Consider the following 27,243-nt stretch of genomic DNA (forward strand, 5'->3'; position numbering starts at 1 on the left):
CACTCTCTATCCTTAATATGTCCAAGTTCATCCTGGCAAATTAATTCAGCAGCCATTGGACGGGAGGGTACATGTATCTCCTCACGTTTCCAAATTCAAGTCAATGAACTCTTTCTACAAAGGAGCATGTTGGCTTTTATGGCTTTGGGGTTATGTTGTCTAGATCCTTTCCCATGTCCCTAAATGCCAAGCAGAAATCCTTTTCCTTGTCCTCCAAAGCCTCACAACCAACTCTATTCCTCATTCCTGAGAAGCACATCTGTTTCATTTATTGTGGAGTGATTTGCTCTGAGTAATGAGAGGAAGTATATTCACCAGAAAGAGAGATCGAAAGTAAAGTAGTCAAGTGTAGATCAATTTCAGGCCAAGAGCAGTCATCAGAACACATGGGCAATATAGGAATCAATGGGCTAGCAATGCTCCAGGGACAGGAACTGTGTCAGAATCCCCCTTCCACAGCCATGCCAGATTCTCATGTATCGCCTCATGTGAATCAACAGAGCTGACCCACAGGCCTTCTAGTATTATATAACATTTGTTCACATTCTGCTCACAGAGGGAGACAAATACCTTAGAGATTGATCCCAGTAATAGTCTTTATAGGAATTTTTAAGGACTGAGAATTCTATTTGAAAAAGAAAACATTTTAATTGTTTATTTCTTCATTTGGTTTTCATTCATTAACTCTCCGTTTTGAAAATTTCATACATGTATATAATGCACTCTAGTGACTCTCACCTCTCTTCTCTTTCACCTAGCTCTGTCAAATCTCACTTTGAAGTTAGGTTTAGAGGATTGACACCAAACCAGTTCTCCCCAGAGCTTGGGGAAGGAAGTCTCTCAGTGGAGGTTGTGGCAGGTAGACACCATGCCGTCATCATGGGCAAGGGTGACCCCAGCAAGCTGTGCGGTAAAATGTTCTTGTACACCTTCTTCATGCATGGGGTAAAATGTTCTTGTACACCTTCTTCATGCATGGGGTAAAATGTTCTTGTACACCTTCTTCATGCATGGGGTAAAATGTTCTTGTACACCTTCTTCATGCATGGGGTAAAATGTTCTTGTACACCTTCTTCATGCATGGGGTAAAATGTTCTTGTACACCTTCTTCATGCATGGGGTAAAATGTTCTTGTACACCTTCTTCATGCGTGGGGTAAAATGTTCTTGTACACCTTCTTCATGCATGGGGTAAAATGTTCTTGTACACCTTCTTCATGCATGGGGTAAAATGTTCTTGTACACCTTCTTCATGCATGGGGTAAAATGTTCTTGTACACCTTCTTCATGCATGGGGTAAAATGTTCTTGTACACCTTCTTCATGCATGGGGTAAAATGTTCTTGTACACCTTCTTCATGCATGGGGTAAAATGTTCTTGTACACCTTCTTCATGCATGGGGTAAAATGTTCTTGTACACCTTCTTCATGCATGGGGTAAAATGTTCTTGTACACCTTCTTCATGCGTGGGGTAAAATGTTCTTGTACACCTTCTTCATGCATGGGGTAAAATGTTCTTGTACACCTTCTTCATGCATGGGGTAAAATGTTCTTGTACACCTTCTTCATGCATGGGGTAAAATGTTCTTGTACACCTTCTTCATGCATGGGGTAAAATGTTCTTGTACACCTTCTTCATGCATGGGGTAAAATGTTCTTGTACACCTTCTTCATGCATGGGGTAAAATGTTCTTGTACACCTTCTTCATGCGTGGGGTAAAATGTTCTTGTACACCTTCTTCATGCATGGGGTAAAATGTTCTTGTACACCTTCTTCATGCATGGGGTAAAATGTTCTTGTACACCTTCTTCATGCATGGGGTAAAATGTTCTTGTACACCTTCTTCATGCATGGGGTAAAATGTTTTTGTACACCTTCTTCATGCATGGGGTAAAATGTTTTTGTACACCTTCTTCATGCATGGGGTAAAATGTTCTTGTACACCTTCTTCATGCATGGGGTAAAATGTTCTTGTACACCTTCTTCATGCAGACCTACAGGGAGGAGCACAAGAAGAAGACTTGTGGGACTCCTTTGGCGAGTTCTCCAAGAAAAGTAGAAGGAAAAGTATAAGTTTAAAGATTTGGCCAAGAGTGACAAAGTTTGTAATGACAGGGAAATGAAGAACTATGTTCCTCCCAAAGGTGATAAGAAAAGAAAGAAAAAAAGATCCAAATGATCAGGAAAGACCCATGTCTGCCTTCTTTCTGTTTTACTATGAACAGTGCCCAAAGATCAAAAGTGAACACCCTGTCCTGTCTATTGGAGAAACTGCAAAGAAACTGGTTGAGATGTGGTCTGAGAAAATTGCTAAAGATAAGCAACAATATGAGCAGAAAGCAGCTAAACTAAAATAGAAGTATGAAACGGAAATTGAAGCAAACCATGCCAAGGGCAAAAGTGCAATAGGAAAAGAAGAGTCCTAGTAAGCCAACAATCTCAAAGTAGAAGAAAGAACCAAAGATGAGGAAGGGGAGAAAAAGGAAGAAGATGAAGAAGATGAAGAGGAGGAGGAGGAGGAGGAGGATTAAGAATAAGTGGCAGTCCTAAAGTGTGGAGTTTATGTACTCAGGCAATTATTTTGCTAAGAATGTGAAATTCAAGTACAACTCAACATTAGTTTCAGTATAAAAACTGTACAGATTTTTTTATATAGCCGATGAGATTCTTTGTAGGGAAAATACTTTTTGTTTATTGGATATTTTCTTTATTTATATTTCAAACGTTATTCCCTTTACTGGCTTACCTCCATTCCAGAAATACCCTATCACAGGCTTCCTTCCCCTACTCCTATTGGGGTTGTCCTCCATCCACGCACCATCTCCCCCCTCCCTGCCCTTGATTCCCCTATACTGGGGCATCTATCTAGCCTTCATAAGACCAAGGACTTCTCCTCCTATTGATGCATAACAAGGCCGTCCTCTCCTACATATGCAGATGAAGCCATGTTATTCTTTTGTTGATGAATTAGTCCCTGGGAGTTCTGGGGGTTCATGTTGGTTGATATTGTTGTTATTCCTGTGGGGTTGCAAACTTCTTCAACTTGTTCAGTCCAGTCTCAATCTCCTCTGTTGGGAACCCGGTGCTCAGTAAAATGGTTGACTGTGAACATACACCTCTGTATTTGTAAGGCTCTGGCGGGGCCTCTCAGGAGACAGTCATATCAGGCTACTTTCAACATCTACTTCTTGGCATCCACAAGTGTCTGGGTTTGGTAACTATATATGTGATGAATCTCCAGGTGGGACCATCCCTGGGTGGCCTTTCCTTCATTCTTTGTTCTATATTTTATCTCCATATTTTCTCCTCTGAGTATTTTGTGCTCCTTGTAAGAAGGACCAAAGCATCCATCCTTTGATCTACCTTCTTATTGAGCTTCATGGGGTCTGTGAATTGTATCCTGATTATTTGGACCTATTTTGGCTAATATCCAGTTATCAGTGAGTGCATACAATGTATTTTCTTTTGTGATTGGGTTACCTCACTCAGGATGATATTTTCTAATTCTCTCCACTTGCATGAGAATTTCATGAATTCATCATTTTTAATAGCAGAATAGTACTACAATGTATAACTGTCCCATATTTTCTGAATCCATTCCTCTATTTAAGGACATCTAGGTTCTTTCCAGATCCTGGTTATTATAAATAAGGCTTCTATGAACATAGTGGAGCATGAACCCTTATTACATATTGGAGCATCTTCTGGGTCTATGCCCAGGAGTGGTATTGCTGGGTCCTCAGGTACTACTATGGTCAGGTTTCTGAGGAACAGTCAGACTGATTTCTACAGTGCTTGTACCAGTGTACAATTACACCAGCAATGGAGTTTTCCTCTTTGTCCATATCTTTGCCATCTCTGATAAAATCTGAGTATTTAAACTTAGCCGTTGTGACTGGTGTGAGGTACAATCTCAGGGTTGTTTTGATTTGCAATTCTCTGATGACTAAGGATGTTTAACATTTCAATTTCATCTTGTCCATTTGATATTCCTCAGTTGAGAATACTTTGTTTAGCTCTATACCATATTTTTAATAGGGTTATTTGGTTCTCTGGAGTCTAATTTTTGAGATCTTTGTATATTTTGATATTATCCCCCTATCAGATGCAGGATTAAAAGAGATCTTTTTGCTAGTCTATTTGTTGCCATTTTATTCTCTTGACAGTGTTTTTTTGCCTTACAGAAGCTTTGCAAATGTATGAGTTCCCATTTGTCAATTCTTCAGCTTAGAGCCTAAGCTATTGGTATTCTGTTCAAGAAATTTGAGACTAGGAACACATTTATGGGACTAGATACTAACATATAACCTCAGAATCTACCTTAGTTAGCAATACATAAATTGAGTTGATAAATGAGTTCTGTGAAAAGTCATTTAGTATTACTTTTGTCCATCATATAGGAATTACACTAATGTGACTTTATGTCAGGAGCCATTTCCCTACTTCTGTGAATGCCTGTCTGTCAGGCAGAGTCAAGGCAGAAGGGAAGAATGTAACACTAATCAGAGAGGAATCAACTGATAGGCTTCCGGATGGGAATAGATATCCAATGTATGTCACCCATTGTCTGCCAGATTGTGACATTTTTCTCACAATACTGTAAAGTATATTATGAGGGTTTGTATATTCTAGGCCCAGGGAGTAGAAGGATTAGAAGGTGTGCCCTGTTGGAATAGGAGTGTCAAACTGGGTGTGGGCTACAACCCTAAATAAGACAGAAGTTTGGTACTATCGACCAGGGTATTGCTTTAATATGTGTGACTATGCTTTTGTTTGGAAGAATGTGGATTTTGGAACTTTGGATGTAGAAAGCATTGGAATCCTTTAAGCATGGCTTAATGGACTATCCAAGAAGGAATATGGAAGCCTTTGTTGAGGTTGGTGGAGAAGAATTTCATTATGTGTTCTAGAGACTATGTTTGTGGTATTTTTGTAAATATGTGAGTAATTTTTGTCCTTGTCTGAAGAGTCACCCTGAGTCTAAGGTGAAGAGACTCATTAATTGCATCCATCATAGACTTCTTCTGAGCTTAAGTGTCATGAAGAACATTTTTAAAAAGCATAGCAAGCTGAGAAAGGGAATATAAAATATAGGGTGTGAGCACTGATGGGACACCACAAAGTGAAATGGCATTGAATCCTCTGATCAAGGAAATTAAATTGAATTAAGGGAGTAGTGATGTGGGAAAAAAATCCCACCCAGCTAAGTTTAGGTGGAGGAATCGTACTGCAGGTCTTTAATCTTAGGGGGCAAAGACAAGCAGATCTCTGAGTTCAAGGCCCACCTAGAGCACATTCTAGATGAAGAACAACTTAAATCCAGGCTTGTTAGATGAGACCTTTAATCCCAGTGCTTAGGATACAGGCATGCAGATCTCTGAATGTAATCTCTGTCTTCAGAGCAAGTTCCAGGAGAGCCAAGCTTAGGTAGTGAAGATGTTGGAAAATACAAAGCTGGTGATAATATAATAAATAGAACAAGGGGACCATGTTCCAGCCCCAGCAACCAGCAAAACTCAGCAGCTACAGACATGTGGCTCTGCCTTTAGAGTCCAGAATAAAAGGCATTACTGAGTCAATTTATGCTGATTATCTGGAGCTAAGAAATTAGTGGTGATTAAGAAGAGACCAGCATCACTGAGATGAAACATTCTGGAAAGTGATTTCTGAGAGCACAAAAAAATGTGTTTCAAAAATAAACAAAGTAGTACCTCCTGCCACACGTGTACTTTGTAATGTGTAAGAGTCATCCAGGTATTTCTGTGTTTGAAGACATGAAGGCTTCATGAAGAACAGCTGAGGCTTGGTGCTGTGACAGGCTATGGAAGAACATTTGTGAAAGAAAAGCCTCAATTTCAGTTGATGGCCCAGGTCTTAAAGGGTCATGCAAAGAAGTTGAGGAATGGCATCATGAAGAGATCCTGTGAGAGCTTATTGGTGTAGTCTAGTTGCAGCAGAAGTCCCCACTGTATGAGAGATATTGTTACAACAAAATGATCACTGAGAATAGCGGTAGCAGTGGAGAAGATCTCCATGAGCTAAGAGTTCTACAGAGGGCAGAGCTGGAGAAATAACACCAGTCCTTACTAGGAGCGCAGAAGATCATGTGTGCATCCCAAATATTGAAACATGAAGTTGTAACACTGAAATAGCCTAGGAGACTCCAAGATGTTTGAGATGACAGAGCCATTGGTTATCTGCTGAGGAAAGCTGGTAACAAAGTGGAGCCAGCCTAGGAGAAAGAAATGTGTTGCCCTCAAAAGATGAAAAGGGAGTTGGAGATCTGAAGACTGCTTTGACATCAGCCATGAAGATACAGAGTTTGTAGTTTAGCAAGGTGAATTCCTGTCTTGCTTTGGGAATTACAGTTAAGTGACTGGATTAATCTCAGAAGAGACTTTGAACCTTGGACTTTTCTTTTTATTATTATTATTATTATTATTATTATTATTATTATTATTATTATTATTATTATTAGATATTTTCTTTATATACATTACAAATGCTATCCCGAAAATTCAGTATGCCCTCCCTCTGCCCTGCTCCCCTACCCACCCACTCCTTCTTCTTGGCCCTGACATTCCCATACACTGGGGCATATAAAGTTTGCAATACCAAGGGACCTTTATTCCCAGTGATGGACGACTAGGCCATCTTCTGTTACATATGCAGCTAGGGATATGTGCTCTGGGGGTACTAGTTATTTCATATTATTGTTCCACCTATGGGGTTGCAGACCCCTTCAGCTCCTTGGGTGCTTTCTCTAGATTCTCCATTGGGGGCCCTGTATTCCATTTTATAGATGACTGTGAGCATCCACGTCCATATTTGCCACTCACTGGCATAGCCTCATATGAGACAGCTATAACAGGGTCCCATCAGGAAAATCTTCCTGGCATATTCAGTAGTGTCTGGGTTTAGTGGCTGATTATGGGATGGATGCCCAGGTGGGTCAGTCTCTGGATACTCCATCATTTCGTCTAAGTTCCAAACTTTGCCTCTGTAACTCCTTTCATGGGTATTTTGTTCCCAATTCTAAGGAGGAATGAAGTACCCACCCATTTTTCTTCCCTCTTCTTGATTTTCTTGTGTTTTGAAAACTGTATCTTGGGTGTTCTATGTTGTTTAAATGACTATAGAGTATGGGGACTAAATAGATTCTTGGTTCCCTTTTGCCCCCAGCTGGTCATGAATGCATCTTCAGATAGAGTTCCCATCACTAAGTTGTCCAGTCTGAATTGAATAGTAACATATCCCTGCAAAGAGGGTGCTTACAGGATTTAGCCACAGGGAGAAATGGCTCTTGTTTATCTCTTGAAGATGACTGGTGTCTCAGCATCTGAATTTAAGTTGTTTCTTTATTATCATCACTGATGTCCTCAGTGTCATCCTCTTTCCTAATGATAGATGGATACAGGTCTAGCAGTTCCCATTTTTAATAAGGTGTAAACAAGAGCGATCAGGGTCTTTGTTGCCTACATCAGACAGTACTTGGGCCAGAGAAGCTGAGGGCAGCAAGAAAACAATGAGTCTTTATTGCAGATGTGCCCCCCACCCTGAATCCATCTATGAATTCCTGTAATACTGACATACAACAAAATGAGGAAGAATGACTGCAGTACTCAGAGAAAAGTTAACAGTCCAAGAGAAATTCACATTAATAAGGAAGTAGAAATCAAGCAAACACATTCTGCAACTCAATCTGTTTACCAACCAGCATGTGCCTCTGTTTAACAGGAGGAAGGGAGAGAAGAAATCCCTGTGACAAGGATCCTAATGGGAGGAGAACATAAGTACTTAGAAAGCTTTATCTCTACATGAATAGCTTTCCAACCCAGGCTCCTCCCAATTCCTGGGAAGGGCATATGTTAGTAAAGCATTTTTGAAGTTAATGTTTCACTAATGAAGGATGGTTTTAGGATGTTATCTTAGTATTAAGAGAAACCAATCACACCGTGTGAAATATGTGTATACCTGTACTTAAATATCTGAAGTATATTTAAACATATTAAAATGCATACTATGTAAATTCAGAATATTCATTTATATTGTGCTTAATCATTCAGGTTCCCAAATTAGATGTACATAACATTGCAGGATAGATGGAGGACAGGTTGGAAGCATATTCTATCTTTCATACCTGGTCAGAATCCATGTGAATTGTCAGTTTACATAGCATCTTAAGGGCATCAGGAAGTACTTCTATAGAGAAACATTTATCCCTACATTCCAGCGTGCTAGAAGTTTGTATTGTGGCATTTAGGAATGCCTAATGTGCTGGATAGTGCTGTACTTCATGCTCAAAAATATGGCATTCTGATGGCTTAAATAAGTTGCAATGCACAGGAGACCATGCCTACTTTAGTAGTATGGAAATACATAAACATTTTCCTCTTATAATGTACTCCATTCATAAATGCCTGGGCTCCATAAGATTGTAAATAAAAAATATGAGCTCATTCTCTGAAGTTAAACTTATATTAGGATCATAATACTTGCTGATCCCTTGCAGTGTGTGTTCAGGTGCTATCCTTGAAAATATGAGCATATAGATTTATTTTTTTTTTATTTTTATTTTTCAGTGTGAATATTTTTCCCTTTTCCTCTAGCTTGGCTCTCTTTTCATTGATCATAAACCTATGGCAATTTCTTTTGGATCTGTCTATATTTGAAGATTCTGAACATCACTTGATGCTACATCCACTCCATTAGTGACAAGCACGACAGGCCCCGGAAATCTGGGCGCTGTCCTGAGGCAAAAAGTTCATGGAAACTTAATCTCCTGGAATGATGGCAGCCTGTATAAAGAATGCTCCAATGTCCTTGCTTTAGTTGGTAAACAGACCTGTGTGCTTTCCCTTAATATTGCTTTATTACAAGTACTCCTAAGTATTGATTTTTTTGACATATAGCTAAGTTAGATTCTAGGCAGTCTTTGATCTGATCTTGGGCATGAATAGCTATGTCACTGCCCTACAGTGGAATTTAACATTATCTAGGAAGAAGGAAGTTTGTGACCTAAGAAGGAATCAGAGTAGATACTGAGAACTATATATAGCTGAGTTACACCCATAAACAAGAATTTACAATGGCCTAGGGGGAAAGTGGACTATACAAAAGACTAGAATAGGAACTATGGCAAGGGCATGAAGCCCTTGACCCTAGCTTCTTCTAAGATTAAGTGGACCTTAGATGGAGCTCTTTTTGATCCCAGTTGTTAATATTGAATTTTATCATAGTTGATTCCTGCCAGTCCTTCCATGTTTGCATTCCTCTGTTTTGTGTAAGAATCAAGTAACCTCTTTAGACCTTGCCAGTGTGTCACCCAACTTCCCTATTTTCTTCTGTATAAAATTTTTGATGCTCAATTTGACAAATTACATTCAGATTCTCCACGATCTCATGTGCTACTTCTGTTTGTCATTCATTTGCTGACTCGTTGTCCACCTGCAACTAGAGACCAGTTCCATGCAGATAGGAGACCCAAAAAGGGGATAGTCTACAGCAACTTAAAGATTAGGCATCATTTCAGTATTCCAGGTCCTTTTGCAGGAGAATTGTTTCTGGAAACCTGCTCATATCTTTTCACTCTGATTCCCACAAGAATTGAAACCCAGTTGACAAATAGATAAAAATGCAGGAATAAACACTTTAGAGATGTTTTAGGGATTCTCTGAAATCTACAATCGGTACCTTTCCTCTGAAGTCACTTATTGAGAAATTCTACAGCTCATTCTTCTGGGACAATGTCCTGAATCACCATCTGAAATTACTATACAGTCCTCAACAAAGCAATAATTATCACAGTCACGCTCATTATCCCAGAGACCACATTTGTAGTTTGTGTTCTGTAACAGACATGTGATTACAGGACAGGATATTGGGAATGGGGAACACTATGTGTTTGGAAACACTAATTACGCATATCGCTGCACCCCCCTCCATTTCATGAAAGGATCTGGTGTGATTAAAAATATTTGTTAAAAATATTTCAACATACTAAGATGGTTGTGGCAAATACCTTTAATCCCAGGATTCAGGAAGTAGTGACCCATGGGTCTCTGACTTTGTGGCTAATCTAAACTACAGAGTGAGTTCCTGGACACCAGGACTATACAGAGAAATTTTGCCTTGAAAGTTACAGCAAATATGTGATCAAACATTTCTCCTCCAAAGTTATAGACCCAATTATGGTAGATATATGTGCTCACATTAACACCAACATGGGTATAATAATATAGTTTTACAATGCATTCACTAACTCTGAATAAATACACCAAGATTCATGTTTATTGATTATAGAATTAAGCCTTATCTTCCTCTTTTTCCCAACTAGATCTTATACCTTAAATTCATGTCTATTAATCTATTTTCTGCCAAGAGGCTTTTTAGTTACCCTTCCTTCATCCCTGGCCTCCTTCTCTGTGCATCTGCCCAGCAAAATATGCCCCTGACTCTTTCCCAGAGTCCCTATCTCTCACCAGGAATCATGCCTATTCTCTCCTCCTTTGTGCCAGACTATCAGCTTTTTAATAAACCAGTCAAGAGCTGAGAGTGGGACTGTTTACAAAATATGTTTAAAGATATGAAAAACAATACCAAGGACTGTTATGCATCCAAATTTATGCTTCCTAGAAATCAGTATATGAATAATACAAAGATAATCTACACAGTGCACAAACAGATCACCCCAACACAGGAATACATAGAACAAGTTCACTAATTTATACTCCTTCTCTCTGAATCTTACATGCAAGTTCACTACAAAATATCCTTATGAAATGAGAATTAATTTTCAATCCCCTTGTTCCCCTCTTCAATACCTAACCACTATTTTGAACAAGTCTACAAGCTACACATCTATGTCTGCTCATCTCCATGACAGTTGGAGATGTGCCCTGTCCCCTCCCCCCCCCCACTGCTCCCCAACCCACCCACTCCTGCTTCCTCGCCCTGGCATTCACCTATTCTAGGGCATAGAATCTTCACAAGACAAAGGGACTCTCCTTCCACTAATGGTCTAATAGGCCATCTTCTGCTACATATGCAGCTAGAGACACGAGTCCCCTTGATTGGTTGTTTAGTCCCACGGAGCTCTGGGGGGTACTGGATAGTTCATAGTGTAGGTTCTCCTACAGGGCTGTAAACCCCTTCAGTTCCTTGGATACTTTCTCTAATCCTTCATTGTGGACTCTGATCCATCCAATGGATGACTGTGAGCATCGACTTCTGTATTTGCAAGGCAGTGGCAGAGCCTCTCAGGAGACTACTATATAAGGCCCCTGTCAACAAAATTTTGTTTGCATCTGCAATAGTGTCTTGATTTGGTGGTTGTTTATGGGATGGATTCTCCAGGCAGGGAAGTCTCTGGATGGTCATTCCTTCAGTCTCTAGTCAGAACTTTGTCTCTGTAACTCCTTCCATGGGAATTTTATTCCCCTTTCTAAGAATGATGTTAATATCCACACTTTGGACTTCCTTCTTCTTGAGTTTCATGTGTTTTATAAATTGTATCTTCTGGGTATATGCCCAGGAGTGGTATTGCTGGATCTTCCAGTAACCTGTGGTTGGGTGCAGCCAGAAAAGATTTTGCATTCTTTCATTGGTGCTCACTCTGATGGTGTACTTAAGTTTTAGAAATCAATAGGAACAAATTTGTGATGAAAAGCACAGGAGCCCTCAAGGGAGCTCTCACCTCTGAGAATGTACCACATTTTCTGAATCCATTCATCTCTTGAGTGACATCTGGGTTCTTTCCAGCTTCTGGCTATTGTAAATAAGGCTTCTATGAACATAGTGGAGCATGTGTCCAGTTGGAACATCTTCTAGATATATGCCCAGGAGAAGTATTGCTTGATCCTCCAGAAGTACTATGTCCAATTTTCTGTTTTGAAAGATAACAATATCAAAATATGTATAAACCATGAAATATGATCTTGCCACAAAGTGGTAGCAAGATTTTAAAAAAGAAACCAAACCCAGAAGGCTGAGTAGTAGCAAAGACTCTCAAACTCTTGAATAGAATGGGCAATATACCCTGCACTAACGGTTGGGTTTCTCTTCATATTCCCGGGGTAATCAACATTACAGGGACTTTTCATCTATAATTGAATTATGTGTCTTTAAATTGGAGAATATTTGTAAATGTCTGAAATTCTCTCCATGATGTTCAATGATCTCTCAGATGCCCTCATCAAAGACAGGCAGTAGGCAGAATTCACAAGGGACTAAAGATCATGGAATGACAATGGAACCTGGCTAAGCTGTCAGGTTTGAAACAAGAGCCAGAGGGCCAGAGGTGCAAGTATTGCTGGTCCTGAGTATGGGAAATGCAGAAACAGACGCTACTGAGAGAGAGCACCATATCTAACCAGGTAATAGAATGCTGCATTTCAGATGCTGTGTCCATGGAGGACATAAAAGTGTGATGTTGATTTCTGAACGTGGTATGAGCTGCAATGAATGAAGATATTCTTCCTGAATTTCTCACTTCTTCATGGAGTAGTTCTGGTTCTGAAATTAAAAATCTGAGCATAAGAATCGACTGTGTGGTACAAGAATTAATTTTTATTTTTCTATAAAATCTCTAAATATATAATATAGATATAGATGTGAAGCAACCTGAAAATGAAGTCCCAAAAAATACAAAATATTGTGGAATGTAGGAATAGCTCACTTACTCAAAAGTGTCACTGAATGGATTTATACTGTTCACAATTCCAGAGATATACTCAAGGTGAGACTTTATTTAATCTATTTCCAATCAGTGCTTTAGGAATGACTGGGTCTCCCAGTTTATCACAGTGACAGTGAGGGGAAAGGCTTACAGTGGAAGCAATTGTTAGAAAAAATGGAACCACCAATTCGTCCTTCAGAAATTCTTCATAACTTGGATTGAAAATGATGCCATAATTTTTAATTTGTGTGGAAAACATATTATATGTTGATTTATGGAGGAATGTGATTAAAGATGTACATAGAGTAAGGTACCAACCAAACACACCTTTAAAAGATGTATGTAATCTATTACAAGGGGCAAGATCTAATCTCAAGAGATGTAAATATAGTTCAGCCATTAGTGTGTGATTTGGGAAGGAGGAAAAGAAAATGAATCCCTAAAAAATAAACATCATTACTCTCAGGAATCCCCACTGTAACCTGAAATTCAACTAAAACATTGGAGCTGGTTCTTAATCAGACAATGAAATTGTTTGTAGCTAAATCTGCAGGTTTATGGATGAGATGCATAAAGATGAGACATCACAACAGATGGAAGGAATCTCATAACTTAAAAACAAGACAGGAAACTGATAACAGGTGAGGTCCAGAGGATTGTGAACAGACAAAGGTGGCCTTTGAATCCAGGACATTGTGCAAATTTATATGAAAGTGGCAGTGATATTGAGTTAGTGTGAAGACACCATTTCTTTTCCCCTTCAGGATTCTAAGTACAAATAGCTTTAGTTTAGATATTTTCTGCTTCTCTCCTATCCTAAGTCACAAAATCTCACAGAATGTACTGATACTACAAATTTGATTTAAAAATTTTGTTATGAAAGAAAAATGAATGATGAAAATGAAAATGAAATGAAGTCCAGGTGATGTAAAATGTCTAGCTGCTCCTTCTCTCCTTTTCCTGAACTGAGGTCTTCACATAGCACTGGGGGACACATTGGAATACAGGACATCTACACTTGCCCAGAAGAGCTACATAGGCTCCCTCCCGTGAATGTAATATTAGGTACTCTGCTTCCAAGTCACAATCATATTTTCCTGCTGAAGATACCTTTCTGTCAGTGGAAGAAATTACACATAGATTTATGTATGCTATGGATGGTGATGATGATGAATGGATGTTTGATACCTCATGATTGAAACTTTGCAGCTTCTTTTTAAATGGATATGCAATTGATGCTTATTATTTTGATAAAGTTCATATGTAATAAATGAAATACATATGAGCAATAATAAGTAACAAATGATATTTCTGTGAAATGATAATTTCAATATAAATGTATACTTCAGAGGGGCTATAAAAATGTGTACTCCTACCAGCAATGGAGAAGTGTTCACCTTACTCCAGATCCTCATCAGCATTATCTGTCACTTGTGACTTTAGATTTAACCTAGACTCATTTTGATTTGCATTTCATGGTCAGCTAATGATGCTGACCACTCCTTTAAGTGCTTCTTTTTCAACAGTGATTACTTTGTTAAAAATTCTTTTTAGACCTACAATTCATTTCTAAATTGGATTATTTTTTTGTTGATGTCTACTTCCTTAACTATGTATTTTAAATATCAGACTTCTGTTACATCTTATGTTGGTGAACACATTTTTCCATCCTGTAGACCATGGTTTGTACTCTTGATAGTGAGTAGTCTTTGTCTCACAGAACTTTCTCAAGATCATGAAGTCAAATTTATTGATTATGCTTATTACTCTCTGTGCTTTGGTGTTCTCTTCAGGATATTGTCTCCTGTGCCAATGAATTGTGAGCCCTCCCCTACATTCTCTGCTTCTGACTCAAGATATTTGATTTCATATTAAGGTTTTGATCAACTTGGCTTTGAGTATTGTGAATGGATACCGATATGGATCAATTTGCATTCTTCTAAATACAGATTTGATTAGACAAGAGCAATTGGCTGAAGAGTCTTTCTTTCATTAATTTTAAATTTCTGGCTTTGTTATACAAAAGCAAGTGTCCACCAACATATGGATTTACATCATCTGAATTTTTGATTCAATTCCTTTTATCAATCTTTCTTATTTTATGGCAATATCCATCTGTTTTTATTACAGGAATTTTAGTCACACAGGATGGCACCTCAAGGAAGAGCAGAAAAATAAATAAATAAAAGAACAAACAGCTGCACTACATTCACAAAGCTGAGATCGGAAGGCCTTAACAAACTAGTGATCTTTTGCTATTTGTGGGGACAGAACACATTCTAATTTCCCGGAATGATTATCCAACACTCTTTCACCATTAGGTTATTACCGTGTTTAGGGGAGATGTCACTTGTATTTTATAGCCTTCTGTAATCTGTTGTTCACAGACCATACTAGACTCTAGGTTTTGGCAATAGAACTACACTCATGGTCACGATAAATTTATTAAAGTGTTTCTATATGATCCCCTGTTGAGCTTTACTGTGCAACTGGATTTGAAATGATTATGGAAATTATTGGTTCCTGAAGACACTTTTTCAAATTCCATTTTTATATTGAAATATACCTACAATGAGTGGTCTGTGCTCAAACTCCTCAAGTCCAATCCAGGCTAACAGAGTCAGTCCACACCACCTTCACACTCTCACCTTCACATGGTTTGTTTCCCTCTGAGACACCTGCAGGGATGCCCACAAGAAATAAAAGATTTTCTAGTAGAAATTTTTCTGTGCCCCTAGAGATTAATAATGGTAAAAACATTACTGAAAATACACACACAAGCAGAGAGAGGGTGGGGCTAAATCTCAAACATTTTATTTATGTATTTTATTACACCTGAGAATTGCAAAATTTATGTATACCTTAAATCCTTTCATTCCTGGCTTTTGAATACACTATAAAGATTTAAACAAAGACATAAGGCTTTTGAGCATATGGGAAATTTACACAGCAGATATCAGAAATTTTATTTATTAATATTTTACAATTATTTTCTCTATGTATTACTGAAAATAGATGGCTTCATGCAATATACTCTGATTACTAATTTCCATTCCCCAACACATTTGCAATCTTCTCCCAGCTCTACTGTGTTTCCTTATAAAAATAGAAAAAGGAATTTAAAAATAAAAAAGCAAACAAAGGGGAATACACACACACGCACACACACACACACACTCTCATTCACACTCAGAAAGAGACACCGTGAGACAGAGACAGAAAGAGAAAGTCAGAGAAAATGAGAGAGGCTAAAACCCACATATTTTACTTGTATATCTCACTACACATTATAATTATGCACATGACAAGTGCCTGATCCTTACATTCTTTAAGGATTCTGATTATATTTGAACAATTTACATAAAGACAGGAGAACTAAAGTATGCGCACTTGAGCATACAGGATAGTTACACAATGAAGGTATTATCAGAATTATTTGTTTATTAGGTTTTTAATGTTCTCTAATTTCTATTTCTAATAAAATACATTGCTTCCTGCAATATACTCTGAATACTGATTCCCATTCCCCAACACTGCCTTAATCTTCTCTCAGCTTCATTCTCTTTCATTATTTATTTACAAAATAAAAGAACAGAAATGATCTGGTATTGGGTGAGGGAAAAGTACTGAAGCCCTGAGGCCCAGCAGAAAGAATGAAAACAGGCAACCTCAGAAAATAGGAGGTTGGGGGACCATCCAGAATTCACCAGAAACCTGTAATGTGAGAGACTCTCAGGTCTCAAGGAGAGGGACCTTAAATGAAATGCCTGACAGTAGGGAGAGGGAACTTATAGAGCCCACCTCCAGCAGGAAGACAGGAAATCAAGTGACAGATGGGGTTGCCATCTCACAGTCACAAATCTGACCCATAATTATTCCTGCTTGAAAGAATTACAAGGATGCAAATGGAGAGGAGCCTGAAGAAAAGAAGGTCCAGAAACAGGTCCAAAGTGGGATCAAGCTCAAGTGGAGATGCCATGACCTAACACTGTTACTGAGGCTATGGAGCACTCAAAAAAGGGACCTATTATGAATGACCTCTGAAAGATCCAAGAAGCTTCTGAAAAATTCAGAGGCAGATATTTGCAACCAACCAATAGACAGAAGCAGCTGACTCCTGTTGTTGAATTAGTCATGGCTGATAGAAACTGAGGAAAAATGGCTATCCTGTAGGAGGACCAGCAATCTCAACTAATATGGACCCCTGAGATCTCTTAAACACTGTACCATAAAACCATATACACCAGCTGATATGAGGTCCCCAACACACATAGAGTAGAGGACTTTCAGGTCTGTGTCATCCACAGATGATGCACCTAACCCTCAAGAGACTGGAGACCTCAATGTGTTTAGAGGTAAGGAAGGGTGGAGGTAGTGATATCCACATTGAGAGAGGGGGTGGGGAGGAGGTATGGGATGTGAAACAGTTGTAGGCTAGGTCGGGGCAAAGGAAAGAAAATATGGAGTGTAAAAAATGAATTAATTTTTAAAAATTATGTAAAAAGAACATAAATGTAATAAAAACATAAAAAACAAGGTAAGATAAAGGAATAGCAAACAAATAGGTATGGGAGAAAACAAACATAAGAAAAGTCTCAAAAAAACAAGCATAAGAAACAAATGTTCATGCAGAGACACATGTTCACAAATAATCTATAGGACAAAACTGAGCAATAGGTATCCAATGGACTATGAGAGTTGATGCTGTATCAGTATAGGTCCGTGATCTACAAAGGCTGTGATTGTAGCGATGATTACTGAGTCTCAGAAGGAAGTAAATATGGATACAAACACTTATGTATATTCTCAGAACCTACATAATTTAACAAGTACATATATTGTGTTGGTAAAGGAGTTTGATAAAAAGTGATTTAATATTTTGAATACCCTACATGTATTATGTTTGCATGCTTCTGCATTATGATATAAACATTTCGCACCTTCAAAGAGACTAGAATTTCTGCTGGGACACTGGACAAGAGTTAATACACTTGAGTTACTAGTAACATAAGACTATGAAGCAGTGTTTGTTTGCCCAAGTGTTGGTGATTTGCATTTTATAGATTAAATTCCTATTGCACATTTTCCCCAAAAATTTCAAGAAATTCTGGTCTCTCTGAATCCAGTGATATTTTTATCATGCACAAACTTGCTTTTCCCTATTTTTGTTTTATTGAATAAGAAACATGTCAATGGAGGTGGTCACTGGTGAAGAGATTCACAAGGTGTGAAGATTTTAGGTTTATCCAAACATCATCACTTTACTCATAGATGGACGTTCACAAAGCTGACAAAGGCACTATAGGACTGTGAGGAGGAGGCAATACATGGACATTCAAAATTACAATTTTTGAGCAATTCTAATGATTAATCTTTCTCTCATCTAAGTCTCAGTGCAGCTTCCTGCTCCTCCAGGGTTTCTGACACACTCAGGATGTGGTTACAACACTGTGTCTTGCACAGAAATAGACTGCAGAGTCCTCAGAGGTCAGGCTGCATGCACTGCATGTAGGCTGTGCTGGAGGATTTGTCTGCAGTCAGTGTGGCCTTGCCCTTGAACTTCTCATTGTAGTTAGTATAACCATCTCCAGGGTAAATATCTCCAATCCACTCAAGGCCATGTCCAGGCCTCTGCTTTACCCAACCTATCCAGTAGTTAGTGAAGGTGTAGCCAGAAGCCTTGCAGGACATCTTCACTGAAGCCCCAGGCCTTACCAGCTCAGCTCCAGACTGCTGCAGCTGGACCTGGGAGTGGACACCTGTGGAGAGAAAGGCAGAGTGGTTGGCATTGTCACCTCAGGCCCTGTATCCTCTTCAGATTTGGAAATGGGAAGCCCCTTACCTGCAGTTACTGACAGGAGAAAGATAAAGACCCCGCTCCATTCCATGGTGAAAGTCAGTGTGTTCAGGGACACTGTGGAGAGGACACTGATCATAGGTTGTTTTCAGGGTGTGGACATCCATGTATTTACTGCCAAAGACTTGTGTGATTTGCATATTCATGAGCAGTGAATTACTTAGTTAAGGCCCTAGTCCATCTAGAGAAGAACTGCAGAGGAAGGACTGAAAAGGTACCTGGGTCAGGCAGCAGAATTCTCAGGTCCAAGTCCAAACCCTCTCTGAGGAAATGTATCCTGAACACTTTTATTGAGCCCTGGCCAGATGTTGTGGATGTAACTTCAGGGACTAACCTCTCAATAAATTTTAGGCCTGAGACTCTTGCTCAATGATAACACATGGATTTACAGATTGTGCTTTGTAGTGGTGGTGATGAGGATGAGGATGAGGATGATTTTGATGATAAATTCAAAAGATGGCTAACTTTAGAAAATTAGAAACTTCTTTCAGATATGGTCTAATAATATTTTCTTTCCCACAGGTTATATATTTCAAAATTCACTAAAATAACTAAAAGTACATGGATTTTAATATATATTAAATATATATAATTTATTATATATATAATTTATTAAAATATATATATTTAATATATATTTTTATATATATATATATATCAGAAATTTACATTGCTTTTGGAGAAAATGAATGCAATTAGATAAAATCATATTAATTAAGACAATCTCAAAATCAAAAACATTAAATGTGACTCTTATTATTAAGTTTTATATTTTTCATATTGTAAACAACTATGGATGCAAATACATGATGATATTCCTATTGTCTAGTAATAAAAAAAGGGAAAATAGGAGGAACAAGATGTTACAGGAGAAATATTCAGAGTACAAAATATTCCTCTATGAAAATTCTATATATTTGTAAAGTTGTTATTTCTATATTTCATAAGAAATTTTTATTCTATGAAAATTCAATCATCTATGAAATATGCTATGATCAACCACCACTCGCTGGATTCTCACCACAATCTACTGCCACTAGGTCCCTGCTTTCCACTTGAAATGTTCCAATAAGTCTCTTTCCTAACATTCTGACCTCTTCTCTTCAATTAACTAAAGGAACAGTGAACTTAATTACTACTACCTATATACACATAGATAGGGTCATCACTAGGAAAGAGTGAACCTCCAGAAATCTTCCCCAAAACAAAGAAATGATATTTTGCCCACCAGTCATCAAGTGCCAAGAGAACTCTAGCTTGCTGTGGTTCCTCAAGAAGGAACCTCATGAAGGAAGGGACTACCTCTGTTCCATGTTGTAATTTTTAATTGTTATATTATTCTTCATGGTGATAGCAGGATACACCTGCTCCAAATGAGACATAGTTATCTCAGAGAATGACTTATGTACTTCAATTCTCAGGGATTTAACTGATGTCACTAAGCTTGCCAATAGATATGTTTACCTGTTCGTTCATTTTGAGGTCTCTCATGTAGTAATTTTCACTGGTTTGACTTGTGTGCATCTGTGATGGTAAATACAGCTACTGAGAGTTCATGTGTGCACTAAGAAGAGTTAAATCCTGGAGTTAAAAATGCATGTCCTTTAACCCCATCCTCTAAATTATACATTCTTTTTTATGTTTTATGATGGTCTTTGATTCTTGGGGGGAGAGGTTGGTATCATTGAATCGCCTGTTGCTGAATACTCTGACAATCTTTCTCAACAATCTAATGACTCATGAATGTCTGCATCAGTCATTACAGAGAACACAATGAGCCTCTGTGATCAAGGCTCAGACAATATTCTGGGTATGAACATAAACGTTATGAGGCAGTTTGACAACATGACCATTAGCAATACAACTGAAGTCTGCTAGGGCCTGTATTATCTCTAAACATGGGCTTTAACCACCCTTACCTGGGATGAAGACTTTCCTATGAATACTGGCCAAAAAGAAATAAATAAAATTATGTGTTACCCAGCAATTACCCTCTCACACATCTACTCAAATGACTCTACATCTTATTGTAGAGATGCTCATACATTCATATTTATTCACAGAAAGTTATTCATGATATTTAACAGAATATAGAGGAAGGAATCACCCCACATTTCAAATAAAGCATAAACAAAGAAGGACAAATTTGTACATATAGAAAAGTGAATGGTGCTCAATGATAAAAAACTTGAATGATCTGATCTATAAATTTATGGAACTGGAAAATATGTACCAAATATCCCACCCATGTCTATGAGGCAAGTTCTTCATGTTCTCATTCATAAGTGTTCCAAGATTTCTGTATTGTGTTTGGTGTATGTAATTGTAGAAGCTGAGAGACTTGAATTGGACCATTAGAGTATGAGGAATTTACAAAGATGATAGACTAAAATAGAGATGAAAACTGAGAGTATAAGAGCCAGAATATAAGAATATAAGAGACAGAATATAAGAGCCAGATTGGTTGCAGGACTACAAGGAAAGAGTGTCTTCCGCACACAATTGGACTCATGCATATATGAATTCACAGAAATTGTGGCTGAAAGAACAGAGCCTGAACTAAGTAAATCCAGATGAAATCCCCAAGTTGGGAGAAAGAAATGGACACAGGATTTCAGCCCTAAACAAGAAGATTTGCGACTGACACTCACATGTAAAGGAATAATTAGTTATCTCCAGTGAAGTCTGACAGGGGATGTTAAGCACAGTTAATCATGAGGACATGCTTAGCAGTTGATAGACAAAAATTAAATAAAAAAAGAATTCAATGGTGTTTTTACAGACTTTTTTCTAATATTGCCTTGTTCAACTCCTTTTGTCTCACTTATGGTTTAGCTATATATCATAGCTACTGAGTTGTGACTTTTATTAGTCTCTCTCTCTTTCTCCATCTAGCTTGCTTGTGTGTGTTGTTTTTTGTTTTATTTCTGCTTGTTTTTAATCTCCCTTTAAAGTTCTTTCTTCCTTCCTTCCTTCCTTCCTTCCTTCCTTCCTTTCTTTCATTCATTCATTCTTTCTTTTTTTCTTACATTCAGAAAAAAACGGTGTGTAATTTATGTATTAGGAGTTAGGCAGAATCTGGAAATAGTTGCGGTAGCAAAATCAGTTATTAGAATAAATTGTATCACTTTTTTTCAAAATGTTATAAAAACTTAATAAAAGAAATGAACAAAAATCTGTGAACTGTTTCACAAAGAAACTTTACTGTGTTTGAGCATGGCAACATCACATGTTAATCACCAGAGTACAGATCAGTTAGTACAATTAATAAAAGAAAAACACTCAGAGAGAACACAGAGTCCCCTCCATATCTATCTCATCTCTCTATGGGGATTTGTGGCCTCACGATGGCATCTCCTGTTCATGAGCTCCCCTGAAAAAAAGGTTTCTCAATATTTAAACGGAAGTTTCATTGTCTGGCTTAAGAAAATGCTAATCCATGTAACTTCAGTGTTTACAGATTTCCACTAAAGAGAGAAATGGATTTAGTTTACCTGGGGATGATGATTTATGCATCAGCGATTTTAAGTTGTGCCAACATTGCAATAATGTCCCTCTTGAAATCAGGTTCATCCTTACTGGCAGTTGGATCCAGCTCTTGAAGTTCCCATTTCTAAAAACACAATGCCAGTAAATAGCAGGCTCTCCCCTGATGTCATGAGACTACACCTGCATCAGAGCACTGGTATTCAGAGGTAAATCACTCGCCCTACTTTGTTTAGTAGACACAGTGAAAATAATTACACAATAATGGTACACAGAAGTGAAACTGTACATATAAACAACTAAAATGTTGAAGCAGCTCAGGTCCTGGATGGACTCTTAGAAGCTGAAACACTTTTGAAATGATTGCTGAAATCGGCCTGTATTAACAAAATGAAAAAGAACCATGCACATGAAAATTCTCACTCCTAGAGATTAGCAACAAGAATCGCTCCATGGTGCGTCAGGACTACACGTGGTCTTTGTACACATGAACTCTTAGCAGCTATAGTTAGCAGCTACAAAACCTGAATAAACCAAGCCAGTCAAAATAAAATCATGCGTATAAATGAAATAACTGAGTAGCAAATATGTTTTCTCTAAGTTTAACCATATAATTTTGACTGCTTGGATCTACACTGTAGAATGTGAAATTTGGATTTCATATATTTTCCTCTCAGGATATCACATCCAACTTCCTGCATGTGTTCTCTTCTTTCCCACCTAAACAAAGTGTAACCATATTTTTAAAATATTACAACATAATGGTGAGGGACTTCCAATAACACAAACCAAGTTTTGGATTTATTGGCATTTGATAATTGATGATTAAAGTATGCTCATTTTTTCTTTGGAAGTATGCTAGGTATTGCTTATGTACTAGTGAGTGACACACATATGTATATATACGCAGCACTAATTGGACTCTCTATATTTTTACTTTTTTTTCTTTTCGTTTTTTTTTTTTTTTTTTTTTGAGAGAGGGTTTCTCTGTGTAGCCCTGGCTTTCCTGGATTTCACACTCTGTAGACCAGGCTGGCCTCGAACTCAGAAATTGTCTTGCCTCTGCTTCCCAAGAGCTGGGATTAAAGGCATGCACCACCACTGCCCGGTTTATATTTTTACTTAACGAAATAAAACTTGTCAGTTAGTTGGGAGAGATTTATTGGAAGTTCCAAAACAAAGCCAGAAGGTGATAGTGGGGCACATATGATTTTGATATATTTAATACATGAATAAAAATGTCAAAGAATAAGCAAACTCATTCTGAAAAAAATAAAAGTAACAATTTTACATATGGTTAGAATTTTCATGGAAATGATTATTCCACATTGTACGTATTTCTCCCATAATTTCTACTCTTTCATTTCTTGACTGTTCTATTTTTATTAGGATAGACACTTTCATTTATACACTACAATGTATTGATATACATAATTGTATACAGGAATGCAATATCTAAGAAATACTAATGAGATATTCATATTTTACCTACATATATTTATAATACAATTAATATATGAGAATGTTCATATCATTAAAATATTTATGGCTGATGATTCTGTAATCATTCTCACCACTTGGACCATTCATGAATGTCTGCATCAATCATTATACATTGAACACAGAAACTTCTTAGTCAAGGCTAAGAGTAGCAACAATCTATTATATAAAAGTAGGTATTTATAACACATTTTGATATCTTGAACTTCAGCAATACAATACTGATCAATTACAACCACAAATCCAATAAGAAAATAGTTAGTCATTGCATAAGAGTAATGCACTAATAGGTACATCTTACCTGAAGCCTGATATTGTAGACTACAAGGTTAGGCACAATATAACAACACTGGTGTCTTTGTACTCCTTCTAGACTGCATTACAATGTTCTCTACCAAGAAATGGTAGCAGGTAGAATATCCTAATGAGTAGAAGGGTGGTTTCTCTATGTCCCGTATCATAGTCCTTAGCTAATAGTGAAATGTAGAATAAACCTGACTAAGACCAAAAACTCTAGCACAGCACATGCTGCCTTGGAAAACAATTCTCCATTGCTGCTTGGAGTGAAAACTGAAATGACATCTCTAGAAATCAGTCTTGGGATTTTTTCAGAAAAATATAAATAGTTCTACATGAAGACCCACTTATAACACTGTTGTACATGTACACTAAACTCTCCACCGTGCACAAGTATGTGTATTCTGTGTTTATAGCAGCTCTATTTGTAATATCCAGAGGCTGGAAAAATAGTCACCCCACATCCAGAGAACGGATACAAAATGGTGGTTCATTTACACAGTAGAATACTGCTCAGATATTAAAGGCAACGACATAATGAATTTTACAAACAAAGAGAAAGAACTAGAAAATATCATAATTGCCTCTGGTGGTCCATTTCTCTAGGTTTTCCATTTTCAAGATTCCATCAGTTTGTGTTTACTTTATTGCATCTATTTCCATTTTTATGTATTACATCATTTTAGTTATTACCTTCACCTGTTTAATTGTATTTTCCTGTATGTGTTTAAGGGATTTGTTTCCTCCTAAAGACCTCCATCTGTTCAATTGTATTGTCCTGTATTTCTTAAGGGATTTATGCATTTCCTATTTAAAGGCAAACTATCATCTGTGCAAGATTGGATTTAAGATCACTTTCTTGTGTTTTGATTGTGTTAGGATATCCAGGGCATGCAATAGTTGGATCACTATGCTTTGGAGGTGTCATGCAGTGCTCCCTCTTGTTTATGTTCTTTCAAGTGTCTTTAACCATATAACCCACACTGATCCTAGATGTTCTAGTTGTATTCAGTATTGGGAGAAAGATTAAGGTCGATGGTCCTGGTACAGTAGGCCCCTAATGGATATCTGGGGTCTGTGTGATTTCAGACCTGCAGATCTCTATGATTCTGATCCAATGAATATGAGCAGAGAGATGGTGGGAGAATGTAAGTCCCATGGTATGGGGGTGAACTTAGCTGTGACACACTTCTTTGGGAATATGGAATCTGAAGAGGCCAACTGCTATATCCAGAAAGAACACCAGTGGAGCAATAGAGACACCATCTCACCCACAAAACTTTCAACGCAAAATTTTTCCTGTCTACAAGCAATGCAGAAACAATGGATGGATAAGAGGCTGTGGGAATGGTCAACCAACTGGCCAAATTTGAAGCCCATTCCACAGGCAAGCAACAATCCCTGACACTATTAATGATATTTTGTTATGCTTGCAGATAGGATCTTCTCATAACTATTCTCTGAGTGATTCCACCCACTAGCTGACTGAAACAGATGCAGAGAGGCCCGTAGCGAAAAACTGGATGGACATATGGGAGTCTTACGGAAGTGTTGGGAAGATTGAGTGATCAGAAGGAGATAGGAACACCAAAGAACAACAGGGTCAATTAACCTGTACATTTGGAGTTTTCAGAGACTAAACCACCAACTAAAGAGCATACAGGGGCTGAAACTAGGACCCCTGAACTTATGAAGATGTGCTGTTCAGTCCTGTGAATCCCCCAATAACTAGCGTGGGGGCTGTCCCTCAAGCTGTTGCCCTCTTGTGGATCCTATTCCCCTAACTTGTCTGCCTTATCTGGCCACATTGGAAGAGACTGTGCCTAGTACTACAGACACTTGATGTGTCAAGATTGTGGGATACCTAGGTAGGCAAGGGTTTCACCATCTGAAAGGAGACAGAGATAAGGAGAGAATGTGTAAGAGGGAAACCAAAGGATGTAAAGTGAATAAGCTAAATAATTAATGAAACCTTAACCCAAAACCTAGACATTTAGTGTACCAAATTGACCTCAGTGAGATGAGAATAAGCAAGAATATAAATGATAACAAATGAGTATGTGGATACAGAAAATAGTAATCTATGCATGCTTTTGATGTGAGTGTAAACTAGTGTAGTGACTTTGGAAATCAGTTTGAAAATGTCACAAAATTAGTGAAAAACAAAACAAAACAAAACAAAAAATGGTGCTATGTACCAACACCATCCCTCCCAATCATGTACTCAAGTGACTCAGAGACACTTGCACATTCATGTTTTTTGCTGCTCCACTCACAGCAGCTGAGAAATGGAATCCACCTAGATTTGTAAGAAAATGCAAGTAGATATTTATAATGTGGGATATATAGACAATGGAATACTACACAAAGTATTGAGTGTACCTGAAAAAAGATATGCTGAGTGGGGTCAACTGAGTTCATATAACAAATGCTTCATGTTATCTTTCATATAGTTTATTTGACTATTTTAATTGGGTGTTAAATTTGTAGAAGATGAGAGAGTAACATGTATATAATGGAGATGTATACATGAGCATATACATCTATAGATCTAGATCTAGATGTAGATGTATATATAGATATATAATTACCTAAGTGTTTTTTTAATGTGGCCCCTGACCATTCCTGTGAAATTTAATGGGTTCCTGACTCTTTTTCTGTTCTTGGGTATTTTTCTTCTTGTTTGGTTTCCATGTCCAAATTCAACATAATATGTATTCCTTTATTTTACTATATTTTGGTTTCTCAATTGTCGTTGTTATCTCTTAGAAGCCTGTTCTTTACTACTGAGAGACAAAAAATGAGTATATCCACAGGGGTGCAGGGAGGCAGGGAGAAATTCTGAGGACCAGGAAGGAACCAAAGGTTATTCAGGATATATATTGTATGACAATAGAATCTCTTTTCAATAAAAGGGGGAAACTATTAAAAATGAAGGTGAAGAAGAGGATGAAGAAGAGATAGAATAGAAAGATGAAGGAGGAGGGGGAGGAGGGGGAGGGGGAGAGAAGGAGTGGAGGGGAGGGGGAGGAGCTTGGGGGAGGGGGAAGGGTGGGGGAGAGGGAGAGGGAAAGGGGGAGGGTGAGGGAGGGAGGTAAAGAGGGAGAGAGAGAGGGAGAGAGAAAGGGAGAGAGGGAGAGAGAGAGGGAGAGAGCAGAGGGAGAGGGAGAAGGGAGAGGGAGAAAGAGAAGAAAGGATTAGGGTCCTAATAATTAGGGCAGATGATAAAATAGAACAGAGATAAAATGAATTCATGTAGATGAGGCAGAATGTGTCAAACGTGAAGTGGTGTTGGTAAATGGAGAATAAGGCAATGGTGTAGTATAAATCAAAGATAAGTGTTATGAGTAAGGTAAGATGAAATCTAGGATCATTCAATGTTGTGAAAGGAGTAAAGGACAGTGCATTATTAAGAAGACAAAAGAGA

The 27,243-nt window shown here is 37.9% G+C and overlaps 1 pseudogene, 1 gene segment (V, D, J or C) and 1 further gene; 1 reads left to right on the forward strand and 2 right to left on the reverse strand.

The window, feature by feature from the left end:
• The window catches only part of Igh (immunoglobulin heavy chain complex), a 2,751,187-nt gene that overhangs the window by 2,513,696 nt on the left and 210,248 nt on the right, over positions 1-27,243 (reverse strand).
• Positions 804-2,689, forward strand: Gm9251 (predicted gene 9251; annotated as a pseudogene).
• On the reverse strand, positions 18,130-18,424 carry Ighv1-73 (immunoglobulin heavy variable 1-73). The segment is given in 1 exon segment: positions 18,130-18,424. A coding segment is annotated over 1 exon segment (295 nt).

The sequence above is a fragment of the Mus musculus genome, chromosome 12 (genome assembly GCF_000001635.26).
Source record: "Mus musculus strain C57BL/6J chromosome 12, GRCm38.p6 C57BL/6J".
NCBI lineage: Eukaryota > Metazoa > Chordata > Mammalia > Rodentia > Muridae > Mus > Mus musculus.